This window comes from Ciconia boyciana, chromosome 1, assembly GCF_034638445.1.
Source record: "Ciconia boyciana chromosome 1, ASM3463844v1, whole genome shotgun sequence".
Classification (NCBI taxonomy): domain Eukaryota; kingdom Metazoa; phylum Chordata; class Aves; order Ciconiiformes; family Ciconiidae; genus Ciconia; species Ciconia boyciana.
This window is the reverse complement of record NC_132934.1, coordinates 58,967,398-58,983,112: the sequence shown is the minus strand read 5'-3', so window position 1 is coordinate 58,983,112 and position 15,715 is coordinate 58,967,398. Positions and strand designations below refer to the sequence as shown.

Sequence of the window (15,715 nt, the reverse complement as noted above, 5' to 3'; positions counted from 1 at the left end):
TAGACGGCATTACAGTTATTCTTATTTTAGGTCCTGAAAAGGGCAGGAAGTCCTACTACATTAGCAGTGAAAGGAACAAGGGTGGCTCAGGAGGGTCTTGGCAGGTTCATAAAGTCACAACATTTGAAAGCAAAGTCCACATTTAATCACCTATCAACAATTTATCAATAGCTCAGTGATTAAAAACAAAGCTCTCACACTTCATTAAACACATTCAGTGCCGTTTGCTCTGCATTCCAAATGGCTGAACTGATGTTCCAATGCAGCCTATTTTTAGTATTTCTGATTAGTTCATTATTTAGGAAAAGCTACTGACTGTGTATCTGTTGCAGAGATCTAATTCTTCACGTGGATACCAAAGAAGAGCAGGGCTTCATATCAGTCTTAAGAATTTGTTTGGATGTAGGTTCAACCTCTGTCCCTGTGGTGCAGCTCAGTGAAGTGATGGCCATGGAGCTTTCCTCTCCTTGAGTCCTTTCCTTTGGTTTTGTTATGGGGAAGAAGCCACGTACACCTTTTTCCAAGAAAACTAAGATCAAGATTGACAGAAAACTAGCAGTCTCAGTGAGAATTAAACAAGATACTCAAAATAAGTGATCTCTTGGGTGTCTGAGTAAATTACCACCTCCAGATCAGATTTTATTTATTTTCAGAACAAACTATTTCTTTGCTGGTAAATCCTGCAGTTTTGTCATGAGTCCAATGAATTTTCACTGGTAAGTGACAACCCTAGAGACAGAAGTGGCCGTGTATCCCCAGGGCAGATACCACATGGGCAAAAGAATTCCAGCATTGCTTCTTCAGCAAGCTTCAGCCCTCATGTGAAAGGACAGGATCTGCAGGTCACATGGAGATTAGTCTCCGTGTCCTTCAGCCCTGCCTGCTAGAACTGCAAAGGAGAAATCCAGCTGTGATGGCATCTTCTGGCTCCAGATTTCTCAAGCACTCGGAGACATGTCTGGGACCAAGCTCCCTTTCAGAACTCCAAATAATACAGTACCCCTCCCCTAGGAACAGAATGAGATGTGATCATTCTTTCCTTTCAGACCACCTGTGGTTACCAAGTATGGGGAAGAAACCCCTCCAACCACACAGGCATGCCCATATGGGGATACAGGAATTAGATTTGGATTGAGAGCCGAGAGAGGCTCTTACTGTAAGTCTCCATGGCACAATGTAATGTGACCTTGCATGGGTCTTGGAAGCAGCACACCTGAGTAAGCGCTGCATCCTGACAGCTCTCAGACACATTGCTAATTTGCCTGTGCAGAGCACCATGCTTGAGTAGCTATTAGGGCTTGAAATACCCAGGCTAGCTTGCTTAGAGTTATTCGGGTATCTCCTTCTGGCACTGCCTGATGCTGGGCAGACGTGCCCCGTTCTGCATTCTGCTCTGCCTGGAGAAGGAGATGAAGTCAGTTCTAGGTGTAATATCCTCTTACTGATGTCAAAAGCAACAATGCAGAAACAAGTTCTACACGTTTGCTGTCTTCTGCTTTGCTGCCTTTCATATGTCATTTGTCATCTTATATTGTCACTTCTCTGATGTAGGGACGACAGCTTTTGTGTACGCACAGTGTCTAGCATAAAGGTGTTTCCACCCTACGTGAAGCATTTTGGTGCAGCCGCAATGGCACAATGGCAATAAAAAGTGAAATACTCAGAAACCCTCTGCTGCAGAGCAGCAGCCAGAGAGGAGCATTAAGTTTTGGTTCCCCTGCTTTACCAAAGATAATCTGGCCAAACCATGTGTTCTCTGCCATGAAAACTGTACCCCAGGCTTCCAGAAGAAGGACAAATTCATGTGCTTACAGCTGTGAGACCGGCGGAGAGCCTCAGTGTAGGAGGTGGCCATGCCTGCCTTAAGTTGCTTACATAGATAAATTTCTTGGCATCACCAAGCTGGGACAAAAATTTTATACTCCAGCTCCTTTGATTCTTCCTCTCCCCAGCTTTCCTTTGACAGACTTTACCGCACAGAGCCACGACCACTGGTCACACTTTCCAAATTGCTGCAGATCCATGGTTGGTTGATTTGTGTGATTGATCCTGCCCTGTCTATGTGCGTCTAAACCCTTCTCTTCATGGACTGGAGCATGGGGGAGAGGGAGAAAAGGCCTTTAGGGGTGGCAGATGCTGGCATCAGACAGGAGAAAATCCATCCCATTCCACTAGGCAGAGAAGATGAATAAGGAGGTCTGTCTCTCCATCCATCAGCTCCAGCTGATATTCCTGGTTCCCTCAGCAATTCAGGTCTCTCCTATCTCTGAGTCCCAGGGTTTCTCCTGACTCACCCTCCTCTTTCAGACCATATTTCTCAATTATCTCCTTCCAGCACTCACACTGCATTCCTATTACCACTTCCCCATGCCATGCCGTGGCCAAGTCCTAGGTCCCCTCTTGCCTAGTGTTTCCTTCTGGCCAGCTGTGCTTTCCAGCTGCCACAGATCCTCCCAGCCCCAACCGTCCCTCTGTTTCCAGCATGCAGAGATGCTTTCCTCCACAGCTGAGTTAGTCTACTCCCAGAAACAAGCCATTGCTTCAGTTTCTGCAGAAGAGTATAAATCCTCCCTGGCTCTGGTGCCTTTACATCCTCACAGTGCTCTTTCTCACAGTCTTGCTTTGCTCTGAATGCTTTCCCCCTCACTGTTCCTGTAAATGTGGGCCAAGCTGTAATGATGCAGCACACAGAAAAACACCTTTCTTCCTGTGATCTTAGACAGCCCCTAGAATTAATTCCTGGAAAGCCGTTCTTGGCGTTTCTGAGTTATGCTTTCCTGCGAACACACGGACAAAGTAATGACTGAAGAAGGGAAGAGTGGAGTGATGATTGGGGAAGAGTGGTGCAATGATTAGGCGGTCACCTGAAATTTAGGAAAATTGTCAATCCCATGCTTTTCCTGTGTGCTGTGCTGCTGTTTGCATTGCAGTTCACTCAGCAGGGTAGACATATTTGTTTCTCTGTTGCTCCCTTTCCCAACAGCAAAACAGATGCACTGCTCTGCTCTGCTCTGCTCTTGGCAGTTGTTTCCTTCGAGACTATCGAGTACACTTGCAATGGAGGTGTCTCAGCTAGAGGACACTGTGCAACGTTCAGCTCCAATTAATCTTTAACATCAAGCCTGTTCGCAGCTGCTGTTACCCCAAACCCTTGCGCTTCATGATAGAACCTGTCATCCTCCCTGGTTTCCTCCCAAACCTCCTATTGGACTTCTATGTGAATTTTCTCTTCCTTGAAAGGAATACATGGCTCCCACTTTTGGAGACACAAGGGGAGCAGGAGAGATGTAAACAACTCCATGACTGGAAGACTTAGGGGACTAGCCCACTGTGCAATCCCTCCCAGCCTGGAAGATATGAAGGAACCTAGCCCTGGTTATTTCTTGAGGGAGCAGCTACATGTCTCCAATTCTGTTGTTTTACAGGTCAACTTACAATTTCTCTTTGTGCTGCATACACTGAGATGATAGGGCTCCAGGCAGGCAAATTATTTGATTAATATCTGGGACAGAGGCTTCTACACCAAACTGTAGCACGCCCCCATCCCAAAAGCACACACTGCAGGGATGCTCGGAAGCGAGTTGGCAGAGATAGGAGCCTGGAGATAGCTATTCCTGGACCTTTCCTCTCCCCCAGCTGCATTTCCACAGTGCGTTGGGTATCTCTGTGTCTCACTCAGTAGTTTCCTCTGGACACCAGCCCCTCTTGCTGTCCCCAAAATACTCTAAACCAGCTCTTCACCCTGCCTACAATGTTCCCACTGTCTGTGGCCAAGTATGAACTCCCAAACACAGGGAAACCATCCATCCTGTGCTCATGTCATTCAGTAAAACTTCATAGTCACTTCAACCTATTCCCTGTACTTTATTTCAACTCTCAAGCACCATTCCTTAGTCTCTGAATATTTGATTTGTCTTCCCCCCCCTCCGCCTTCACACAGGATGACATTCTTTTCTGCTCGAGTCCTTTCAGGCGCTACTGATCTTGAAGTTCCCCAATTACAACCACTTTTCTTGTGATGGTGACACCTTAAGAGACAACAGCAGCTGCCTATAAAGGGCCTCTGCCATCTGTTTCCTCCGCCACTTCTTTGAGACAGCTCTATCTATATACAGAAAAATATTTATCACAGTTCATTCACTCCCTCACTCAAAAATGAGCAAGAGAAAAATGTCTTCTTTCATGATTCTGCCACTGCCCTTCAAAAACCCGTGACCCTCAGCCTAAGGAAAAGGGCAATCTAAATGCTTGAATCTAAAAGGAAGCAGCAGAAATTCTTGATGATTGATCCCTTGAGACCCTGTACTCTGAAGGCAATTCTGGGGGGCATCTGCATTCGGAAATGACTCCTCATGGCTGTCTGAAAGGCAAAAGTCAGAGCCAGGCCCCTTCATCTCAGCCACGAAGCTTTCACACCGACCATATCTGAAAGGAGATGCATGTGTGCACGTCTGCACATACACACACATGAATACACTTAGTTGTCAATCCTTTTCTACCACCACTCCACAGAGGCTGAATGGGATGGGATCAAGGGGAGTAGTTCCTACCCAGAAGGACTATGGGCTAGAAATGTAAAGGGAAGAGAAGAAATGTCATCGGGGTGAAGGCTAGGGGAGAAAATGGCAGACATGAGAGATGACGTGAAGAAAAAGGGAAGAAAAGAAGAAACAGTGAATTCTGAAGGGGACTGATGGAGTGAATGAAGAAAGATTGAAACCAAGAATGAAAAAAAAACTAAGGAAGAAAAGTATTAGGCAACATCTTCAGGAGGAAATAAAGCTCCAGGAACAGGTTCTCAGAAATTTACTGGTTACAATGGACAGGTCACAGTAAGGTTGCAGGAGTCAGCAAATAGGGTTGTATCAAAAGTGGTTTGATTGACAGTGCTTGGTCTATGATACTGAATGAACATGACCATAAACCTGGGAAATATTCAGTGTTCAAGTGTGATCCATCGCACTGCAGCTACACTGGTGGTATAAACAAGACCTGAAGAAAAAAAGAAGTTCTCTGAGCGATAGCAAATTTAAGAATGAAATGTAGTTATGAAGCAGTGGGAGGAGAAAAATAAAACAGACACTAAAAAAAAATCATGTTCAGGAGGAGAATGAAAACTGAGAAATAGGAAGAGAAAAATCAGAAAGGGATAGAAAATCCAGGGGACGGAGGTGGATAGTGTTATTCTTTATTTGACAGAATGTATACTTTATACAACAAGCTAAATCAGAAATTTATAGTTGTTTGCTTCTAGCAAAAACACACATCAGAAAAATTCCTACCCATGGATAGGATGGCATTGCATTCTCAAGTTTTTGTATACCATCCTCATTTTCTGTTTTTCACAGCTAGCAGGTAGAAGTATATGCTCTGGGGGAATAGGAGGTGCAGGATAAAGTCCATATGCTTCTCTGGGGAGTTATAGATTTGATAGGAAGCTAGTATAAAAACTTCAGCAGCCTGTGCTACAGAAACAGAAGTGGAGTTCACCTATCCTGCAGGGCTTGTTATGAAAATTCTGCCTAGTTTGGAATTTTATGGGACAGCTTTTCTGTAACACAAAGGGGATAAATGGAGCTGGGAGACAGAAAGCTGTCAGTAAATAAAAGAGATTCAATAAAAGATAGAAATGCAGAAAGAATGAAAAGAGAAAGGTGAATGCCAGGGGGTTCATGGTCACCTCTGCCATTTTACACACTCACCGATCCAAGGTGAGGAGACCGTAAGAGGATTTTTGCCCCACAGGGAGGTCAGCCAGATTGAATTTTTCTAATGAGGGTGAAAGACGATGAAAATGGAAATAGTTAAAAAGGGAGCTGCCGGACTGGCTGAACAGCTGGCATAAATAAGTGCAGAATCTCATTAACTTTGGGGCTGTTGCACCCACTCACACTGGAAGTGAATTTGGCCCCTGGTTTGTCGGGTATGGCACTGGCAAAGCGGGGACACACAGTGACCTTGGGGCCATGGCTATTCAAAGCACACACAGCCCTTCCTCAGCCTCATTCTCCCCTTGCCTACACAGACAGCGTAAGCAGCATGGCTCCATCCGAGCCAGTGAGGTTGCATCAGTGCAAACGAAGGGAGAATCGAGCCTTCATCTCTTGTGCATAGAAACACTACAGTATTGTACGTCATCAGATGCCAGTTCAGTAATCATTTCCACAGATACAAGAGAAAAGAGACAACCTCGTTTCTAATTTAGTCGTGGTAGCATCAAAGAGACCCAAAGCCTATTGCTTTCTGGGAAGCAGGGACTTCAACAATAATAATTCTTCGCACATATATAGCACCTTCATTGCTAACTACTTACTTTATACCCTGGGGTGTGAAGAAAAAGGACTCCACTTAATTCCATATGCTCTTAATTGCTCTCTATCCCAGATCCTTCCTAGAAAAATTTGATAGAAATACCTAAACTTGCTGTTAATTTGTCAAATTAGGGCAGTCATTGACACCAGCAGAAACTCAGGCCTAGTTTGCATCTTATATTGCAACTGCATAGCATAGCATCTAGAAACAAAAGAAATGCCAGACTAAGTAAATCTGAGCTCTGTTTAATCCCTGACAAATGTTTCAGGGAAGAGGCAAGAACCACATGGCAGTCAGATAGGGGATAGACTGCCCTTGTGAAATGTTATCCTAGTTTTTATGGCGACTGGCTTAATTGCTGAATTACGAAATACCCAAAATGCTGTTCACATCCATTAGGAGGACGCTTAATTTTCGTGAACTCTGTCGTAAGTGCCCACTTGCTTGCTAAATGTTGTTAAAATTGTGGCCACGGGAGCTCTGGTGGCAATGAGTTCCACAGCCCTGATACGCATCAAATGAGAAAGCTTTAACTGGGTGTCCAGTGACTCACGTCAGGTCCTCCTGTCTGTGTGTTACAAAATGAGGAAGTCAAGAGCTACTGATCCATCTTCTCTAGCCCAGTCATTATTCTATACAGTCCAATAACTTTCCCTCTCATTCACCTCCTTTTCCAGGCAAACACGTCTAGTCTCGCAGGCTGCCTTCATACACACGGTCTTTCCTACTCCTCCTTGTCCCTGTCCCCCTTTTATGAACCCTCTTCTGACTTTGGAAAACCCTGCCTCAGATGGCCCTTGCTCCTGCACTCCCTGCTATTCCCCCTGCTCTACTCCTTATACCTGGGGACTTGCTGGTGGTGGGTTTTCTGTCTACAGCCATGTGCTGCACTGGGCCACTAACAGCAATATCCCTGTTTCTGGCATCCAGTGAGCCGCCGTGGTTCACGTGCAGCCCTGCGTGGTACGCAATCCCCCTTTTCCCACCAGCCAGCGATACCCTCTGGCCTGGCTCACTAAGGTTCGTACAGCCGATCATTGAGATCCACTGGGCCTGGAGACCCCAGCCCCATTCACCTCATCCCCTTAGGCGTTCCTGAGAGTCTCAGAGAAAACCATCCCCCTGTAAACAGCTTGAAAAGGACGACTGCTTGCTGAGACACTTCTTCCTGACAACTGGAGATCCTCCACTGTAGTGCACAACAACTGCCCCAGGGTTATGGCTACAGAGACCCTTATTTTCCATTTGGATCCTGGCCTGATCCATGTCTGAGGGTTGCCAGGGAGGGTATTTAGGGCTGCCGTGAGCTCCTTCCAGCCCAGTTGCTGGCTGCATGCAGATGAGCCAGCTCATCAGCTGAGCTGCCAGTGAGCCCTCCGGCCATGGGAGGTCGGAGGCAGCAAAGTGGAGGGATGTTGGCTTGACCACAGGCAACGAGCAATGAGGGGAGCAGAAGGAAGGGCTTGGGTCTCACCCCCTTCAGAGGTAGCTGGGCTGCCCTGGGGGCAAGAGAAGACAGTGACAGCAACTGGTGTCATACACTGCTTCGAGGAGGGGGAACACTGGCCAGAGGAAGGAGGAGGGGGAGAGACAGAGAGGGGTTGGAAAAGAGTTGCTTTAGAGCGTAGAGGCAGCACAGCTCCAAAAGGATGGGGTCCTTCAGCTGTGGGAATGACTGTATGTGAGACGGGGGAAAGCCAGGGGGAAATGACGGCAGAGAGAAGAGGAAAGAGGACAGAGAGATGAGACGGCAGGAGCAAAGGGGACAGAGGAGAGCAAGGACGAGATAATATAACAGAGGAAAGAGCAAGGGGGATGGGCCTCGGAGAACTTGGAGAGAAACAGGGAGAAATAATGAAGGAGAAGCTGCTTTTGAGAGAAAGCACAGAAGAGACATGAAGATGAAAGAGAAAAATAAAGAGGAAAAGCAGGGGAGGGAAATGAGAACAAATTAAAATGGAGATGGATAGAATGAGTCAAAGATGGAGGGCAAGGAAAAAGCTGGGGTCACACAGGCAAGGGAAAAATAACTTTTAGGTGTATTGTATTTACAATACGTTCTGCATATGCCTGACCTGTTCTGCGCTCTGTGTTTCCCCTGCCGGGTAGCAGTCGCCCTGGGATGGGGGCTGCAGGGAACGGAGATGGAGCGAGAGCCCCGCTGCTAACCCATTCCCCCGGCAGCAGCCCCCTTCCCTCCCCGAAAGCCCCCTGCAAGGGGGAAGGTTTCGTGCCCGTGAAAGGCAGCAGCACATCCCCTGACAACGAGTGCAATATGGAAGGGAGAAGCAGCACAGAATGGAGCAGCGAGGGCTCCCCCTGGGATAAACCGGCTATGCTGGATTGGGAATCTGCTCTTAAAACAGGGGCAGGGGGCAGAGCCATCTGAGAGCCTGAAATGTTCCCTGCTCCCCACGGCAACCTCTTCGCTATTGCTTTTAAATTAAATAAATATGGAGATTCTGCTGTCAAACCTCAGTGGTCCTCCTCCCTCAAAACTCTTGCTTAGATCGTACCAAACCGCAGCGAAGCGAGACGGGGGATCAGAGGGCTGCATGGGGAAATGAACGGGTTAAAAGGGAAACACTGGATAGGAATAGCTCCTGGTCTCCCTGGCAAAGAGACATTTGTTCTATCTCTGTGTAATTTCTTTATACATTACTGCTGCCACACTGCATCTCCATGTCCCTCCCACTGCATTTCGCTCTCACTCTCTTCAGCAAGGCAATTTCTGGTGCATTTCAGGACAATATTAACCCATTCCTCTTTTTCTGGCAGTAGGAAGATTCATAATTTAAAAGCAATTTAAAAGTCACTTCTAGCAATTCACCGGTGAGGAACGGCATTTCCTTGTCAAATCTTACAAAGGAATTGAGCTTGCAGGTCCCAGCCCCTCGAATTCATACCTTCTCGGTGACTTAGAGTCAGGTGTGAATTTAAGCTGAGAGGAGAACCAAACCCATCCAAGTCTGAGATCCCAAGTAATGCTCCCTCACCATCAGCCACCCCACTTTTAAAAAATCCTTTCTCTTCCTCTTCATCCAAGGCCTGTCCAGCCCTGCATCCTGCTTCTCCCTGGCAGATGCAATGCCAGCAGCAATCAGCTATGTGCCGGGCCATTGCCTCCTGCTGCATCTCAGGGCTATGCGAGGCTGCTCCTGGTCCTGAACCGTGAAGACATGGAGACCCTGACTTAATTTACTGCTATTTTCACTACGTGTTTGGAAAAGCCCCTGGAGTAGGACAGCAAGAGTCAGGGAACAGGACCCCGGCAGATTTGTGGATCCTTAGATGTAGGACGGCAGGCAATTCCACAGCGCAAAACTAGGGACGCTGACAGAAACGAAGGGTGAAAGAAAGGAAATCAGGAAAGGTAAGAGAGAAGATAAGGAAAAAACCACTCATAAAATGGGCATGAAAGGAAAGAGGTGGCCCAGGAGCAAACAGCAGTGGGAGAAGGCAGCGCAAGGAAGCGACGCAGCGCCAGAATTGTCTGGCAGAAGCTTGTCCGCTGCCTGTGCCCTGCCTCACTTTGCTGTCAGCTCTTCATTTTTGCAAACACTGAAACTGCACTTAACTCTCATGTACTGTTCAGATATAACAAGCTGGAAAGGGAACAGATCAGCTCATTAATTTTCCTTGGGAAGGGTCTCTAGGCAGGAATTATTTTCTGCACCAACATCCATTCAATTACTTGCCTTCACACCAGTCAGATCTACAGGGATGTCTAACCCCATGCGCATCACTCATGCCTGCCTGCCCTGGACTCTTCTCTCCCTCCTTCTCGGTATAAAAGCCTCCCAGACCTATCCCTTTCCTAATAATAATGACAACATGACAAAACCAATAACCTGCAGATATAAAATACATTTCATTTACTTGCTTCATAAGACCCTGATAAGGCATCGTCGCTCACTTTTTGAGATCCTGTAGGAGATCTACAGGAGCTAATGAAAGACTTAGACAAGGCATCACTCATAATAAAAAGTGGTTTTAAAGCATTTAGTGCCAAGGAGGAATTAGGCTGGAAGATCTGCAGCTATTTCAAAGTTGTAAGAGGTGCAGTATCCATGTGTGGCATGAGCTTGCAGATCTCAATTGCTTGGTGTATGTGTGTGTTTTGTGCCTACGCAGTTAAAGGGCTGAGAAAGGCCCTTTTTCTTGAAGGGCAAAGATTTTTGAATGTCCTGGGGACACATTTGGGCAGCCCCAAAGACTGAGAAAAAATTATCTCAAGGAAGATTAGGAAAAAAATCAGAAGTGTGATCTGCGGTAATGTGAACTGACACCACCTTTCCTTTTTAGCCCTGCCATGGTGCAGGGGCTCACTGTAGGACACAAGAAAGGGGGGAAAGAAATCCTGATAGAGGAACATCCCAAATGGCATTTTTCTTTGGAGCAATACAAAGATCTGAAAATGCTGACTGAAAGTCCACTGTGGGGAACAGAATGTCTGAAGAGAGGGGAACTTGAAAATTGAAAGCCCAGGACTAAATTCTCCAAGAGGAACTTGCAATTCTGACCACAGCGTATCTGCGTGTACAGCCTGAGACTGAGTCCCCACACCCATTTTTGCTACTGGATATCTTGGCCAAGAAAAGAAAAGACAATTTAGCACAGTATTTTGAACAGGAGGGGTCCACCATCTCTAACAGCCTACAGTGTTGACTAATGCCAGCGTTCCCCCACATCCCCAGAAATGAAGGCAACCTCATCAGAGGCTTCCTACCAGTAGCAGGAGGCAGTTTGGGCTCCTTCTTTGATTATTTTCTTGTAACAAAGCCTCCTGCCCTCCTCTTCACTACCTCCCCTCACCCTGTAGACCTGCCCTGACACCCACCCCAGGCAGCAGAAGCATGTCTGTCCCACACCCTTTGCCAGGTGTCTTTGCCACACCGTGGGCAGGGTGTGAGGAGAGTCCAAGGGTTTTGCCCTTTTTACAGCCTCCTGGGACGCAGCCCTTCCCACTACAAATCTGCCCACCCTCTGCATCATGGGGGAAAGGAGCCTTTCTTGCACCCTTCTCCCTCCCACTCACCAGCAGGCAGTTTTCACCAGGGAGAGCGAGTCAACCAGGGACACCTTTCTGACTCCTTCTGCCAAGAAAGAAGATTACCCCCCCTAAGGTGATCAGACGTGACAGTAAGAGGCCTGCTGTCCAGGGGCTGGTGGGGATATTTGGCTGTGCTGTCCTGGGAGCAAAAGAGTGCCAGCCACCAGCCCATGCAGACTGTGGGGCTGCGGGAAGCCAAGCAGAGGCGTCCCGGCAGTGGCAGTGCCAGACCTGTGCCGTGCTGCCCAATGAAGCAAACCCGTGCCCAGGCCCTGCTCGGCATGTGTCCATAGGGCTGGTTTTGCCTTCTGCTGAGATGCTCTTGCTACCGAGCCTTTACCCAAGTTTTGGTGCAACCTGTGCCCTCAGGCTAGGGACTCAGAGCAGGGCTCAGCTCCTGTGTGGTGCATTGCACCCCCCCTTACCTCGCTCGCCACTTCTGCCCAGCATCCAGGGGCTGGGGGAATGGGCCAGCCCAACCCTCACATGGCTGGGGCAAGCGAGAGCACCCTGCCAGGGCCACGCAGCTTGTGCTCAGGCTGCATTTCACACCCCTCATGCAGGGCTGCAGTTTGAGCCCACTGGAGAGCATCAACAGGGAGGGCAGGGGGGACTGGGCTGGCAGCACAGCGCTGGGGGGGCTGGGGGCACTTTGGAGCTTTTAATTGGAAGCATCCTGGCACTTTCCTTTACCATGTAAGCTACTTCTCCACAGTGCCTGTGGGGTCCTGTCAGATGTAAAGGAGAAGGGGCCCCAAGCTCCTCCGATCTGACAAACCTCACCCGCCCCTTCCTCCTCCCCCTCAGACCGCGTCCCTCTGGGTACGGCTCTATGGGCAGATAGACATGATCTGAATTCACTGCCTCTCCTGGCCGGGGACCTCATACCTCCTGTCTCCACCCCAGCCTCCCTTCACCCTCCAGCTTGGGGACACGGCTCAGGAAGGGAGTTCTTCCCCGCAGCCTCCCTTCCCTGCATGGCTTTGCATTTGGGCTTCCTTTTTTTTTCCCCCCCTTCCCTCTCTCATTAATTTTTAATTAAGGAGATGTCTCCTTCCCCAGTTGTAATGAATAGCTGTGTGAAAGGCTTTTCATTTTTTATTAATATACACCTCTATATATTTATCTATTTGGAGGAAATGTGTGCATGTGTGTGAGCGAGTGTGTTTAAAACATCCCCCATTAATTTACTGCTATTGATTTTCTGGCGTGGAGACAGCATATAGTATTCAGCATAGAGCTCCTCTGCAGGATATGTTAAAAGGCAGCAGTTTGGGTTGACAAAGGGCACTAAATGCAGTATGCGTCAAATAGACCATCGCTCAATGAAGTCACTTAGCTATTCAAAACATGTCCAGCCATCACTCAACCGTTTGCACCAAGAACGGGGGGGAAATTCGCGCTTCTTCCCGGACACAACCATTTCCAAACAGCAGCTTTAGCTTGCTTTGGTGAGAGACGTCAGGACATACATAGTTTATTCCCCCCTCCCCACTGCCTTCCATCTCCCAGTGCCGGTCTTAGAAAATCAGTTCTGCGGTACCCACTCCCCATTCTCTCCCATCGGGGAGCTCCAGGCACACCCAGCTCTGGTGGACACCGACAGACACAGGCATTATCCCTGGATGTCCATAAAGCCCCCGCAGCCCACCCTCCAGCTGGGAGCTGATTCATAAACAGGGCTTTTACAATGGGCTGTAATGTGCGCTCTTGTGCTCTCGCTCTCTCCTTCTCGCTACGTGTGTAACATAAACCACGCATTTACATCGGTTGCCCCTATCCCTCCAGCACAGGCTGAAGACCACCTCCCCAGCCCACACGTACGCCAATAGCAGTACTGAGCAACACATATTTAAAAGCGAATCACTGGTCCCTCTTTTCTTTCCCCCTCCCTTAGGAACGTCTGATTCCAGAAGTTGGCTGCGGTGGTGTCTCTTCTGCCATCAGACATGTCACTGAGTTGCTGTTCAGTTTCACCACATCAGACTTAGGCTGATTTTTCCATTCAGAGACTTGTTTATTTTTAGCTTACCATAAACCTTAAAAAAAAAAGCCCCAAACAAAAAGCCACCCCCCAACAACAAACAAACGAGGGAAAAATCCCAGCCCCAAACCAAACCAGTCAGCCTCCAACTAGACCCCTCTGCACCCAGCCCAGTGAGATGTGGTTGCTTACAGACATTACGAAATGCTCTGAACTCTGCTCAAGATGACTGGAATCGTCAGATTTACTGTACGAGGCATTTTGGACATAACAGGGTTGCTTCCCTTTCTCTCTTTTTCCCTCCTAAAGTGAACTAATAATTGCATCCGAAGTGCTTTGCAGTCACCCCCTCCCCACATCGCCCCTCACTCCCAGTCTTGTCTTTGCAAATAAGCCATTTGCAAAGAGAGCAATTATTTCACTCTGTGGTTACAGCCGGAGCACAGCAATCATACAGCATTTTGGCATTGCTTTCCCAGGCAATACAAACAAGCTGAAGACAGGCAGACTGCACAGTTGCTTTTTGAAAGGGTCTCTCAGTGTTTTTGTAACACACACATTATTCCAGTTGGAGGGGGGAAGTGAATTTTTGGGGAAGGGGGGGGAGGGGGAGGAAGAGGAAAGGAGAAGGGAACGGAGCAGAGAATGTTTTGCCTGTCTTCTTGCCTCTGTGCCCTGAGTAACTGAGCCCACCGCTCTCGATCCGTGGTGAAAGGAATGAAGTGAGAAAATGGTGGAATGTGGAGGGATTTATTTGGAGAGGGGGAGAAACATGGGGTGGTGGGAGAGGAAAGGGGGGGTGTGTGGAGATCCAGAATCAAATACCTTCCAGGCAGCAGGTTCTCCATAATCCAGAATGGGTCATGACTTCCTCGTTCTTTTTGCTGGTTTCGTTCTCACTGACAGTTTTAGTCTTGCAAACCCCTCTGGAGTAAAGCCAGTAGTCGGTCCCCACAGCTATGGTCATCAGGCTGAAGGCAGCGAAAGCACCAACGGTGGTTAAAAGCATCTGAACACCTCTGTCAAAGAGCCCCATAATTCTTCATTATACAAATACCCAACCGCCTTCTGATTCTTGGGGTGTGTGTGTTTAATAAAATAAAAGAATAATAATTCCGACTAATAATATAATGGGTATATATAGAGAGATAGATATCAAAAAAGGGAGGTAAGAAAGCCCACGGAAAAGAGTGTAAATTAGAAAGACCACACGGGAAGAGGCTTGCCTTTTAAATCGGAAACGTTCTGGTTGAAATATAAAAAAAGGAAAAAGGAAAAAGAAAAAAAAAAAGAGAGAAAAGAACCAAGAAAAACCAAACAAATAAAGAGAGAACCCCCCCCAAAACGAGACGCCTTAATCCCTTTTTCTAAAATTCTGGTCTCCAGTTTCCATATGTAATGGCTAATTTGGAGATGGCTTCCACAGTGAACAGGGGAGCAGCAGCAGCATCCTCAACACAATCTCTCATTATCTGGACCTAGACAGTTAGAGACTGTAAGAGCAGAGATGCAACCTTCAGTCTTCTTGCTTAGCTCTGCAGCCTGCGCCATGAAAATCCTTTTCCTTCCCAGTTATCTTCCTTGGGTTTTTATTTTTTTTTTTTCCCGGCAGCGGCAGTCGCTCCAATCCTCTCTCACTTTTCCTTGCTCGCTTCTCCTTCCTTTCGCCCGCTCCTACCACCAAGCCAGACTGCCCAGTATACTGTAAGCCCTTGATTTCAGCTGAACAGGTGCCGAGGTCTTGCCTCCCATGGCTTTTCCGCACAGCCGCGGCGCTCGCTCCCGGCGGAGGTGGGCGAGGAGAGAGGGGGGCTCCTGCGGGGGGGAGGAGGGGGACAGGCGCGGCGCCCCTCCCGGGCGGGGGGCGCGGAGCGGAGCCCGGCTGCGGCACCCCCTGCCCCGCGGCGGCCCCCGGCGACTCCCGGGCCCCGCTACTGCATCAAGGCGGCGGCGGCGGCGGTGGCGGCGGCGGCGGCGGCGGCGCGGCGCTGGACGGCTCCCCCGCGGCGGCGGCGGCGGCGGCGGCGGCCGGCGGTGCTGCAGGACAGCTCCCCGGGCGGCGGCGCGGGAGGAGCGCTCCCGGGCCCCCGGTGCTGCAGGACAGCTCCCCGGGCGGCGGTGCGGGAGGAGCGCTCGGCGGCCCCCGGTGCTGAAGGACAGCTCCCCTGCCCGCGCCGCCCGCCCTGCCCGCGCCGCCCGCGCCCCAGCATCCGCGGGCGGCAGCCGCCCTCCTCCGCTCCGCTCCGCTCCGCTCCGCTCCGCTCCGCTCTGCGCGGGCAGGCAGGCAGGCAGGCAGGGAGGGGCGGAGGGGGCAGCCTCCCCCCTCCCTGCGCCTAGCCCGCCGCTGCCAGCCCCGGGAAGGCTTG

The 15,715-nt window shown here is 49.1% G+C and overlaps 1 protein-coding gene across 1 annotated transcript in view; it reads right to left on the bottom strand.

The window, feature by feature from the left end:
- Positions 1–14,385, bottom strand: part of CACNG2 (calcium voltage-gated channel auxiliary subunit gamma 2) — a 51,226-nt gene extending 36,841 nt beyond the window's left edge. The window contains exon 1 of the mRNA XM_072848971.1: positions 14,175–14,385. Coding sequence (XP_072705072.1) covers positions 14,175–14,385 — 211 coding nt within the window. The remainder of the gene's footprint in view (positions 1–14,174) is intronic.
- Positions 14,386–15,715: the final 1,330 nt, after the last annotated feature.